General features: G+C 42.0%; 1 protein-coding gene across 3 annotated transcripts; it reads left to right on the top strand.

Moving 5' to 3' along the window:
- The first annotated feature begins 4396 nt into the window (after positions 1–4396).
- On the top strand, positions 4397–6793 carry LOC121572147. Of its 3 annotated transcripts, none has more exons than XM_045217648.1 (6): positions 4397–4459; positions 4850–4981; positions 5135–5485; positions 5684–5815; positions 6006–6040; positions 6397–6793. In XM_045217648.1, exons 1-6 carry the CDS (start codon positions 4402–4404, stop codon positions 6535–6537), a joined length of 849 nt encoding a protein of 282 aa, XP_045073583.1. In that variant the 5' UTR covers positions 4397–4401; the 3' UTR covers positions 6538–6793. The 3 variants fall into 3 exon arrangements, with proteins under 3 accessions (XP_045073583.1, XP_041740007.2, XP_045073582.1); XM_041884073.2 differs by having other exon boundaries at positions 4402–4459; positions 4628–4981; XM_045217647.1 differs by lacking the exon at positions 4397–4459 and having other exon boundaries at positions 4495–4981.
- The last annotated feature ends 6863 nt before the right edge of the window (positions 6794–13656 follow it).

Here is a 13656-nt window from a genome sequence, read left to right on the forward strand (position 1 = left end):
TTGGCCTTCTCCTACTGGGCAGTGTGTTGAAAGATGCCCTACCTTCCCACAGTTGTAGCAGCTCCAGTCTCTCCCTCCGTCAGCTCCAGGGCCCACTCCAGGACAATGCCTTGAAAAATGCCCTTGCTTCCCATAGTTGTAGCAACTCCAGTCTCGCCCTCCGTCAGCTCCAGCAGGAGCAGCTCGGCCTCTACCTCTTCCTCTACCTCTTTGGTTTCCACGGTTGCCACCATTTTCTCGATGTCTTCTTCCTCCTCCAGAGTAGTACATCAGCTGTCTTTCTGTCCTTAGTTTAATTTTCCTTCAACTGAGTCTTGGTCAGGCGTCAGGCCTGAGTGTTGGAGGAAGACTGTCTCCACTCTTTCCATGTAGTCACTCAATTTTTAATCAGTTCCCTGTATGGTGGAATGGCTCTTCTGCCAGTCTGTGCGCTTGGGGAAAGCAGCCTTTATAGCGGTAAAAACTGCATCCAGCTGGTCAACTTCAACTGTATCTGTAGCAGATGAAGGGGTTGTATCTGTATCTTTGGTGTGTTTCTTTTCAGGACCCATCTCTATGACAACATGTCCAGCAGTCTCTTGTACGGAAGCAGGGGTAAGTAGAATTCCTTACATTTTGTACTACCAAAAAAATATGTATGAAAATGTTTATAGTGAATAATAACATATAGTAATATTTCTCCCTCCCCCCTTTATAATTGTTTCTCACAGGCCCAAGATGCAGACAATCTCCATTACGTAGCTCTGAATCTGAGAAACAAGAAGAACAGGTCTAGAAGACAGAGAAGCCAAATGGAGGAAGAGACAGTGTATGCTGGGATCAGACAGTAGAACTGGATGAATGACAGTCCAATGAATTCGCTTTTTATTAACTCTCACTTTATTAACATTATTAGCTGAATTACTGTAACTAATAATTACTGTAGCTACTTGAATTAAGTACATTGCATCTCTGCCAAACTCATTTTAAATTGACTTGCTTGTGATTAGATGAATAAAGCATTTAACAACAGTCAAGACAAAGGAAGTTGAATGTATTTATTTAGGCCAACATCAGGCATCTTTAAAGGTGCAATATGCAGAAATCGCTACACCATTTTCTGGTTGCTAAAATTCTAACAGTTTGCCTAATTTCTGTTTATGGGATAAAACAAGCAATGCATAGTGTACAGAATCATTGTACCATCTAAACCGCTGTGAAATACATTTTTAATAACTCAAAATATTGTATTTTCAGCTGTTTAAACCTGGTGTACAAAACCGAAAGTAAAAGATGCAAAAACTAAACTTAAGAACGGAAAGCTGAGAAATAGAGCACTTAGAACAGATCTACCGATTCTTAGACTTGCTTTCAATGAGAATGAAAGATCTATAACTCACATTTCTATGTGAATTTGGTCAGGTCGGCCAAAAGTTACACATTGTTGTTTTAAGAACAGGAAGTATAGAAATAGTGCACTTAGAACAGATCTACCGCTTCTTAGACTTGCTGTCAACGAGAATGACAGACCTACAGTGGGGAAAAAAGTATTTAGTCAGCCACCAATTGTGCAAGTTCTCCCACTTAAAAAGATGAGAGAGGCCTGTCATTTTCATCATAGGTACACGTCAACTATGACAGACAAATTGAGAATTTTTTTCCAGAAAATCACATTGTAGGATTTTTAATGAATTTATTTGCAAATTATGGTGGAAAATAAGTATTTGGTCACCTACAAACAAGCAAGATTTCTGGCTCTCACAGACCTGTAACTTCATCTTTAAGAGGCTCCTCTGTCCTCCACTCGTTACCTTTATTAATGGCACCTGTTTGAACTTGTTATCAGTATAAAAGATACCTGTCCACAACCTCAAACAGTCACACTCCAAACTCCACTATGGCCAAGACCAAAGAGCTGTCAAAGGACACCAGAAACAAAATTGTAGACCTGCACCAGGCAGGGAAGACTGAATCTGCAATAGGTAAGCAGCTTGGTTTGAAGAAATCAACTGTGGGAGCAATTATTAGGAAATGGAAGACATACAAGACCACTGATAATCTCCCTCGATCTGGGGCTCCACGCAAGATCTCACCCCGTGGGGTCAAAATGATCACAAGAACGGTGAGCAAAAATCCCAGAACCACACGGGGGGACCTAGTGAATGACCTGCAGAGAGCTGGGACCAAAGTAACAAAGCCTACCATCAGTAACACACTACGCCGCCAGGGACTCAAATCATGCAGTGCCAGACGTGTCCCCCTGCTTAAGCCAGTACATGTCCAGGCCCGTCTGAAGATTGCTAGAGTGCATTTGGATGATCCAGAAGAGGATTGGGAGAATGTCATATGGTCAGATGAAACCAAAATATAACTTTTTGGTAAAAACTCAACTCGTCATGTTTGGAGGACAAACAATGCTGAGTTGCATCCAAAGAACACCATACCTACTGTGAAGCATGGGGGTGGAAACATCATGCTTTGGGGGCTGTTTTTCTGCAAAGGGACCAGGATGACTGATCCGTGTAAAGGAAAGAATGAATGGGGCCATGTATCGTGAGATTTTGAGTGAAAACCTCCTTCCATCAGCAAGGGCATTGAAGATGAAACGTGGCTGGGTCTTTCAGCATGACAATGATCCCAAACACACCGCCGAAGGAGTGGCTTCGTAAGAAGCATTTCAAGGTCCTGGAGTGGCCTAGCCAGTCTACAGATCTCAACCCCATAGAAAATCTTTGGAGGGAGTTGAAAGTCTGTGTTGCCCAGCGACAGCCCCAAAACATCACTGCTCTAGAGGAGATCTGCATGGAGGAATGGGCCAAAATACCAGCAACAGTGTGTGAAAACCTTGTGAAGACTTACAGAAAAGGTTTGACCTGTGTCATTGCCAACAAAGGGTATATAACAAAGTATTGAGAAACTTTTGTTATTGACCAAATACTTATTTTCCACCATAATTTGCAAATAAATTCATTAAAAGTCCTACAATGTGATTTTCTGGGGGAAAAATGCTAATTTTGTCTGTCATAGTTGATGTGTACCTATGATGAAAATTACAGGCCTCTCTCATATTTTTAAGTGGGAGAACTGGCACAATTGGTGGCTGACTAAATCCTTTTTTCCCCACTGTATAACTCACATTTCCATGTGAATTTGGTCAGGTTGCCCAAAAAGTTACATATTGCTGCTTTAATTTGTTATGTTAAACCGTTTTTTTCTCTTCTCATGCCACTAACACGCCTTCAAACACAGAGCAACCTATTTACAGTTAGTCTGCGGTCTGTGATGAACACAAGATGAGGATGTATCTGCACTTTGTTAGGGCCTGCTGGCTTTGTGCACAGGACCCTCTGCTCTCTTTCTTTCTCTCTGTTGTTCTCTCTCTCTCTCTCTCTCTCTCTCTCTCTCTCTCTCTCTCTCTCTCTCTCTCTCTCTCTCTCTCTCTCTCTCTGTTTCTGTGGTTTTCAGAACTCTTAGCTCTCTCATACCGTAGGCTATACTACTTGCTCTTCAAGTTGACCATTTTAACAACAGTAAACCAACTCTTTTGATGAGGCAGCTTATCTATACATAGTCTACTGAAATCTGTGAAAAAACACAATGAGCTATTCATGAGGTCATTTGACCTAGATCTGTAGTTCTTAGTCAAACACAACACAGTTTTAACTGTAGCTCAGTTGGTTGAGCATGGCGTTTGCAACGTCAGGGTTGTGGGTTCAATTCCCACGGGGGGCCAGTAATTTAAAAAAAATAAAAAATTATATATATATAAATAAAAAAAAGACTCACTAACTGTAAGTCGCTCTGGATAAGAGCGTCTGCTAAATGACTAAAAAATGTAAAGAAAAAAATAATAAAAAATATAAATAAATAAGTATTATCATCACCTATAGGCCTAGAGGAATCTGCCTCCTCAATAACAAAATCATGGGAAGGTGTTCTATCCATCCAGCCAATTGAGTGCAAGTCCTGAATTAGAGATAACTAAAAGAGTATTACTGTATTGTGTTCGTTAAAAAAAATCCATCTATGTTTTTTTGTGATTTGAAGTGACTGTGTTGTGATAGAAGCCCTAGTGGATGACAGTGTCATTGCATGCATGTTCCCAACAAGGTCACAAGTGTCTTGACGTAAACAACAGTAGCTGTAGTGATAAAGAATAAGGGATGCCAAACTTGAATGATCATTACTAAATTTGTACTAAATATATAAGGATAAGAATATACCTATATTAAAATATTTGTGTGTCTGATTCAGTCCAGCCACGAGACTCTGTGACTCTGTACAATGTGAAGAAGATTGTCGTACCGGAATAAGGCGTCAACAAAAATGATGCGTCCAGTTCGACCAATCATCTGTAACTCCATTGTTGAAGTGTTGTCTACATAGGTGGACTTTTTCCACTCAAGACAGGTTGTGAAGAGGATGTCAACTTCAAAGAGGATCACACTGTGTCTGATATTTCCACTTCTTGTAGAGATGGGTAAGTCCAACTTATATATGTCTCTGCTTATGTGATGTCCGCCCTTGATTTTAATGCATGAGATATCATATTTAATACTTTACAGCAACTTTGAATATTATAAGTTGTATTTGGGGTATGTAACAGCAAATGTACTGTATTGTTCATGTTCTTTAATATATGTGGTAGCTGGTACTGAGTCCTCATCCATACGTCAGGACAGTGTTCTCATATCAGCCAACGTTGGAGACGCAGTGATTGTGCACTGCTTCTATGAAGGCCACATGGCCATGCATTTCTCCTGGTACAAGCAACCCTTGGGAGATAAGCTTCAACTCTTATCAACCGTCTATAAGTTTGACAGGAATGCAACATTCTACCATGAGTTTAAGGATAACCCTCGCTTCTCAGTGGAAAATGGCCAAGAAAAGAATCACCTAAGGATCTCAGACATGCAGCTCTCTGATTCAGGCACATACTACTGTGGAAGTGCTTATGGCAACAAGGTGGAGTTGGGAGAAGGAGCCATTCTCATAATAAAAGGTACGTTTTTGTCAAACTGAATTTACAGATATGCGGTGTAAATATGGAGTATTATCTTAATCAGATTAGATGTTAATTTAACAAATGTTGAGGTTGAAAACTTTCTACAGTAATATTCTAGCGATTCAATGGGTTTATTGAACTTCTTGTCAGGATCAGGGTCCAGAAACATGTCTGTGCTACAGCAGCCTGTGTCTGAGTCAGTCCTCCCAGGAGACTCTGTGACTCTGAACTGTACAATACACACTGAGACCTGTGTAGCAGAATATAGTGTCTATTGGTTCAGACATGGCTCAGGAGAATCCCGTCCAGGAATCATTTACACCCATGGAGACAGGAGTGATCAGTGTGAGAAGAGCCCTGAGGCTGGGTCTCCTACACAGAGCTGTGTCTACAACCTCCCCAAGAGGAACCTCAGCCTCTCTGATGCTGGGACTTATTACTGTGCTGTGGCCTCATGTGGGGAAATACTGTTTGGGAACGGGACCAAGCTGTACCTTCAAGGTAATTCCAATTTAATCTGTAAATATCCCCAACAATACTGTATATTCATGCAAACGGCCTACCTCAAAACGATCCCATACATATGTCTCAACAAGCTATACAATATCACCATTAGCTTTTGATGCCATATTTTATTGTTTGATGATCTTCCTAAGCGCTCATGAATACAATATGAATTCCCTGATATCCTTTCCACAGTTCCAGAGCATGATCCTCCATTTGATCTGAGTCCAACTGTTCTGGCCTTGGTCGTCTCCAACATCGTTCTGGGGATAGTGACCCTTGTACTTGTCTGGGTGCTGTGCAAGACTCAGAACAGAGATAGCAGAGGTATTACTGTATATCTAATGTATCCAATGTATCTAATGTTATAGCTGATGTATCTAATGTTTCATGCATCTCTATGCAATGTACCTTCTGTAAATATCAGTTAAATGACCAAAGTATAAGCATTGTTAATGAACTACATGTGGTTAAAAAGAGATAGATTGTCATAAAAAATATTTCAATCTCTTTGAAGGGAGGACAGATGTCCCAACGTCCCAGGGCAATCAGGTACATTTGTCAACATTTATAAATACAGTATATTTTCAGTTTTTTCAAGAAACTGCTATTTAACTTTCCTTGCAGCTAGTAATCTGCTTATATGTGCTTTTTATGTTATTAAGCTTTTTTGGAAGTAATAGGTCACTGTACTAGATGAAGCCTTCTGATCATTGTGATCGTTGTTAATTTTTCCATGGAACTTCTGCCTGTCACTGTTCCACTGACTGTCAGGTCATTGTAGTGGGTGTACAGTCTGAACAGTCCTGTCTTTTGTGGAGTGTTTTCTTGGACAGGAGAATAGAAACATTATATAGTAGATCATGATATCATCATAATGTATTTTCACATGGCTCCACCCCCCTCAGAATCAAGACAGTGATGTGTTGAACTATGCAGCTGTGAGTTTCACCCCCAAGAATAACTCCTCCTCCTCTAGAAGAGCAAGAGAGAAGACCAGCAGAGAGGATGCAGTGTACTCTGAGGTCAGATACCTGCAGCAGCAGTGAAAGATATCACCACTGTCACAAAGACTCCAAGAAGAACCATTTAACTATTTGTAGCCTAATGAAACTTTTAGTATCTGAAATTGGTATGGAATTTACAATGCAACAAAGAAACTGTAATTTTAACATTGTCTGTATGTTAGATGTATATAATGATCCTGTAATGCCTTAAATAGCCATATGTTACGCCCTGACCTATAGAACTCTTGTTTGTTGAGTCAGGGTGTGGAAATCTATGTTATATTTTCTATGTTTATGTTCTAGGTAGTCTATTTCTATGTCTGGCCGGGTATGATTCCCAATCAGAGGCAGCTGTCGCTCATTGTCTCTGATTGGGGATCATACTTAGGTAGCCCATTGCCTACTGTGTATTGTGGGATCTTGTTCCTGTTTAGGCTGGTATGTGTATAGCCTTTTGGACTTCACGTTACGTTGTTTCTTGTTTTGTTTGTATGTTTATTTGGGTGAATAAACATGTACACTTTTCACGCTGCACCTTGGTCCGACCCGTCTCTCAACGATCGTGACACCATAACTTTTTACAACAAATAATCTGACAGAGAATCCCATTTTTGCTCTATGACTGTGTGTTTTTAACATAATAAACCATTAATTGATACACTCCGTACATCTCTATTCTCTGTCTACAGTACATCTCTGCTATCACATATACAAATATACAATATGATCAAAGGAATAGCGATTTAGGTGAATATGTGTCAGGCGAACACCAACCATTATTTAACAATGTTTAGTCTAGTTGAGATAAAAATATTTTTTTCAGGAGAGAACGTGAGAATCTCTCTGACTCCACATACCGCATAGCTAAACATGTATATGATTTACAATAAATGCTCTCTTTGTAAGAAGTGCAGTGTCGGTTCACACACCTACCAGGAAGGGTGTGATTTGATGCATCTCCCACCAATCAGAGAAAAAAGTTTCCTTTCTGCCTTTCTCTGTAACTGTCACGTAAGAAGCCTACTGATCACAGTACTACACCAGTCCATTTGGTTCAGGAGTAGAGTAACCACTCAGGATGGATTACAAGATGACCCCACTATTCATCTATATGGCGATTCTGCTTCTCACTTGTAAGCACTGTATGTGCAGTCAATTTCTCCTGTGTTTCAGTAGCTATTTACTGTAAGATAACTGGCATTGTCCTGTACCTTGGCTCAACATATTGACATGGCTTTACTGTAACTCTTATGCAAATTAGGATGTGAATTGATTACATCAATTAGCCAAACATGAACCCTTTACCTCTGGATGATTTACACCATGGGCAAATATTTCCCTCTCCAACTATGTCCTCTGTCCTGTGTGTTCTAGATGGTACTATGCATCCCATTGTATCTCAGCCTGTGCTGACAGAATCGGTGCCCCTAGGGGGATCTGTGACTCTGGAGTGTTTATCCACTGTAGACTCAGTGTTATCCTGGATAGCGCTGAAACACACACCAGGACATGGACTTGTACTCATTGTAACAACCTACTATGAAAAAGTGCAATTCCAGGGAGATTTTGCAAATATGTCTCATTTTGAGCTGCAAATGATGATTTTTGTTTTAATTTGACACTTTGGAATGTTGCCCATACTGATGTTGGATCGTATCATTGTGGAATATTCTGGTATAATGAATACTATTTTGGAGATCGTGCATATCTCATGATTCAAGATCAGTGAAGAAAGAGAAAGTTTAGTAGGAATCTATGTTTCCAATTTCAATTTCTGATTTTCTTCCATCAGAATGTCAAGATGTTGTGTGGTTCTCTTTAGCCAATCAATCAACTCAAGTGATTCTGAACCAGGCTGGACATTGAAGGAAAGACATTCTAAGAGCTGATTATTTAAAAAAAATAATGTTTTACACATTTTGAAAAGTATGTATTCTCCTCACACGGGGCACCAAATGTAGGTACAGCTATTATACATGTAAATGAATGTGCAGGGTTTTCTGATCAGCAAACTTCTCTTTTTCTTTATTTTTGAATCTGAACATGGACACACAAAAATGCTGCTGCACTGAGCTTCTCAATGAACAGATCAATGTGGAAGAGGGAGAGGGCAGGATGGACACATTTCTGAGACACGTTGTGTAAACTCCCATGAAGCAACGGCCGTGAAATAATCCCAGTCTTGTTTGAGTATGTTAAAATATCATACTGTATCTAATTCTTAATTGTATCAGTATTGAATTGAGTTTTACATTTTCAATAAAGATTAATGTATTTATTGAAAATCTGAACAGAAATATAAAAAAAAGTATTACAAGCTAATCTGCATCATCAACATGTGGGCATTTTACCTTGACATTATGCATTTAAACTGATGAGCACTGAAACATTTGAACAGACTGTAAACCACATTTGTGTTTGAAACAGCTGAAGGATTGAGAAACTGAATCATTGAATTGATCTATTTCCTGATGAGGTAGATGATGAAGATGATGGTTAGACAGCAGAGGAGGGCTCCAGTTCTTATGATAGAGAGGAGGACAAGGATCCTCATATCTGCTTCAGTCGCCGCTTGAATGTCACTACCTAAAATAATTAAACATTTTATATTTCCCATTTTATAGTATTTACAAAAGTAAGGAGAAGCAAGAGAGAGAGAGAGCGAGAGAGATAGCTATATTTCGTGGTATATATTTTTTCACTTTTACTTACTTAGCTAGAATCAAAGGCACTTAGCTAGTTTAGCCACACTCAAACACCCGGCCCAAACCGAGAGGGATGCTATTTGAAAAGAGGAGAGTGCGTAGATAGATGAGAGAAGGAATGATATATACAACGAGCTGTTTGTATGTGGCTGCTATGAAAGTGAACTGTGTTTGCGTGCAATCAGGGGTGTATTCAATGCACCTATTCTGTTGAAAAACTTTCTGAAACGGAAGCAAACGCAACGAAATGGGGACAAACACACACTACCGGTCAAAAGAACACCTACTCATTCAAGGGTTTTTCTTTATTTTTACTATTTTCTACATTGTAGAATAATAGTGAAGACATCAAAACTATGCAATAACACATAGGGAATCATCTAGCAACCAATTTATTTTTAAACAAATCAAAATATATGTTATGTTTGAGATACTTCAAATGGCCACCCTTTGCCTTGATGACAGCTTTGCACACTCTTGGCATTCGCTCAACCAGCTTCATGAGGTAGTCACCTGGAATGCATTTAAATTAACAGGTGTGCCTCTTAAAAGTTAATTTGTGGAATTTATTTCCTTCTCAATGTGTTTGAGACAATCAGTTGTGTTGTGACAGGGGGGGTATACAGATTATAGCCCTATTTGATGAAAGACCAAGTCCATATTATGGCAAGAACAGCTCAAATAAGCAAAGAGAAAAAACAGTCCATCATTACTTTAAGACATGGTCAGTCAATACAGAACATTTCAAGAACTTCAAAAGTTTCTTCAAGTGCAGTCACAAAAACCATCAAGCGCTATAATGAAACTGGCTCTCATGAGGACCGCCACAGGAAAGGAAGACCCAGAGATGTCTCTGCTGCAGAGGATAAGTTCATTAGAGTTACAAGCCTCAGATATTGCAGCCCAAATAAATGATTCGCAGAGTTCAAGTAACAGACATATCTCAACATCAACTGTTCAGAGGAGACTGTGTGAATTAGACCTTCATGGTCGAATTGCTGCAAAGAAACCACTACTAAAGGACACCAATAAGAAGAACAGACTTGATTGGGCCAAGAAACACGAGCAATGGACATTAGACCGGTGGAAATGTGTCCTTTGGTTTGGAGTCCAAATTGAAGATTTTTGGTTCCTACCGCCGTGTCTTTGTGAGATGTGGTGTGGGTGAACGGATGATCTCTGCATGTGTATTTCCCACCGTAAAGCATGCAGGAGGAGGTGTTATGGTGTGGGGATGCTTTGCTGGTGACACTGTCTATGATTTATTTAGAATTCAATGCACACTTAACCAGCATGGCTACCACAGCATTCTGAAGTGATACGCCATGCGATCTGGTTTGGGTTTAGTGGGACTATAATTTGTTTTTCAACAGGACAATGACCCAACACATCTCCAGTCTGTTTAAGGGCTAATTTACCAGGAAGGAGAGTGATGGAGTGCTGCATCAGATGACCTGGCCTCCCAATCCCCTGACCTCAACCAAATTGAGATGGTTTGGGATGAGTCGGACCGCATAGGAAAGGAAAAGCAGCCAACAAGTGCTCAGCATATTTGGGAACTCCTTCAAGACTGTTGGAAAAGCATTCCAGGTGAAGCTGGTTGAGAGAATGCCAAGAGTGTGCAAAGCTGTCATCAAGGCAAATTGTGGCTATTTGAAGAATCTTTAATATAAAATATATTTTGATTTGTTTAACATTTGTTTGGTTACTACATGATTCCATATTTGTTATTTCATAGTTTTGATGTCTTCACTATTATTCTATAATGTAGAATAAAGAAAAACCTTTGAATGAGTAGGTGTTCTAAAACTTTTGACTGGTTGTGTCCCTGAATTGGTCCATTAGAAACTCTTGTTTGCAACTGTTGGACTAATGATTACACCCTAGATCAGCTCGATGCAGGCAAGAGTGTGCAAGGCGTTATTGAATGTGTCACTGTCTGTCACCTTGATTACTCAAAGTTCTCTCGACCTGTATACCTACATTGCAAACTTTCATTCATAGGCTAGGTTGTAGCAACCTCATGATGGGTATAGGGGAAATTAGAGTATCATGTAGTAGCCTAAACCTATCGATGTTACATTGAGCTGGGTGAATGGAATATGAATGACAGTCATCCAATATGCTGTAATAGAAATAAGTTTTAAAAAATTATCATCCTCCCTCATCTTAAACGGCACTGACCGCCACTTGTGTATACTAGTCATTCTGTCTGTCAGAATAGAGTGAGAGGCAAGGGGATTGGCTGTCTTACATGGCTGGTGTCACAGTTTCGGCCGAGGCTGCTCCTCCTCCTGGTTCGGGCAGGCTTCGGCGGTCGTCGTCCCCGGAGTACTAGCTGCCACCGATCTATGTTTCATGTTCGTTTGGTTTTGTCTTGATGTTGCACACCTGTGTCTTGTTAGTCCTCGTTAGTGTCCTATTTAGTTCTCGTTGGTTGTGTTTGTCTTTGTGTGTGATTGCTCTTCTGTTTCGTGTTGGAGCTACTTATTTCCCTCCAGTGTTTTGGAGAGGTTCTTTTTGCACATGTTAGTGCACCGTTTATTTGACGCCTGTGTGTCCATCCGTCTGGACACCCTGCTGGCCACCCGTGGACGTTCCGAGGGGGTTCCTTCCATTCCGCCCTCCGGCACCTCCGAGCCGAGCCCTATGGAGCTCGGGGGTGCCGGCGCTAGAGAAAGGAGGAGGAGGAGCCCGAGGGGGCCTGTCTCCTGCACCAAGTGCGGTCGTGGAGGGCACACTGCGGCCATGTGCTGGGGAGGGTTCTCCGGGGGAGAAGACAACAGGCCACGCACTGGGGGGGCCTCCCAGGTGAGTAGACGTCCCACTTACCCAGAGCTTTCTGTTGCGCACTTTTGTATACCTGTTTGTTTTCCACAGGTTGCACCTCATTCCCAGCATAAGGCGCTAGTAGATTCAGGCGCAGCTGGGAATTTTGTTGATCGGAAGTTTTGTTTAGATTTAGGGATCCCTCTTCTACCTGTTGAAAACCCTTTTCCCGTTCATGCCTTAGATAGCCGCCCGTTGGGGTCGGGGCTGATTAGGGAGATCACAGCGCCACTTAGGATGTGTGCGCAGGGGGGTCATGAAGAGACTATACAGCTGTATCTTATCGACTCTCCTGCGTACCCGGTGGTACTGGGAATTCCCTGGTTAAGCACCCATAACCCTGCTATTTCGTGGCAACAGAGGGCTCTCGATGGGTGGTCTGCTCAGTGCGAGGGGCGATGTCTGGGTGTTTCCGTGGGGGCGACTTCGGTGGAAAGTCCAAAACAAGTGCCCGCACTGCACATTCCGCCTGAATATGGGGATTTAGCTCTTGTGTTTAGTAAAACTAGGGCGACACAGTTGCCTCCTCATAGACAGGGGGATTGTGCGATTGATCTCCAGGCAGGAGCAGCGCTCCCACGGAGCCATGTGTATCCTTTGTCTCAAGAGGAGAGAAAAGCTATGGAGACTTACATAGCCGAATTTTTTGAGACAGGGATACATTCGGCCCTCCACTTCTCCCGCCTCCTCGAGCTTCTTTTTGTGAAGAAGAAAGATGGAGGGTTGCGCCCGTGCATTGATTACCGTGGTCTCAATCAGATTACTGTGAAATACAGTTATCCACTCCCTCTGATTGCGACCATGACGGAGTCATTGCATGGAGCGCGGTTTTTCACAAAATTGGATCTCACGAGCGCGTATAACTTGGTGTGCATAAGGGAGGGCGACGAATGGAAGACAGCGTTTAGTACCACGTCAGGTCATTTCGAGTATCTGGTCATGCCATATGGGTTGATGAATGCTCCATCAGTCTTCCAATCCTTCGTAGATGACATTTTCCGGGATATGCAGGGACAATGGGTGGTCGTGTACATTGATGATATTCTGGTGTACTCGTCTACCCGAGCCGAGCATGTAACCCTGGTGCGTCGTGTATTGAGGGAGGCTGTTGGAGCACGACCTATATGTCAAGGCAGAGAAATGTCTGTTTTTCCAGGAGTCGGTCTCCTTTTTGGGTTATCGGTTGTCCGCGTCAGGGGTGAGAATGGAGGTGGATCGTGTGTCCGCTGTGCGTAATTGGCAAACCCCAACTACTGTAAAAGAGGTGCAGCAGTTCTTGGGCTTTGCGAATTACTACCGGAGGTTTATCCGGGGGTTTTGGACAGGTGGCAGCTCCCATCACGTCCCTTCTGAAAGGGGGTCCGGTGCGCCTGCAGTGGTCAGCTGATGAGGACAGGGCCTTTGGGAGACTGAAGGACCTGTTTCACGTCGGCTCCGGTGCTGGCGCATCCGGATCCCGCATTACCCTTTCAGGTTGAGGTGGACGCGTCTGAGGCAGGTATAGGGGCCGTTCTCTCTCAACGGTCTGGCACGCCACCTAAACTCCGCCCCTGTGCTTTTTATTCTAAAAAAGCTCAGCCCGGCGGAGCGTAACTATGACGTTGGGGACAGGGAGCTGTTAGCTGTA

Source organism: Coregonus clupeaformis, unplaced genomic scaffold (genome assembly GCF_020615455.1).
Source record: "Coregonus clupeaformis isolate EN_2021a unplaced genomic scaffold, ASM2061545v1 scaf1165, whole genome shotgun sequence".
Lineage (NCBI taxonomy): Eukaryota > Metazoa > Chordata > Actinopteri > Salmoniformes > Salmonidae > Coregonus > Coregonus clupeaformis.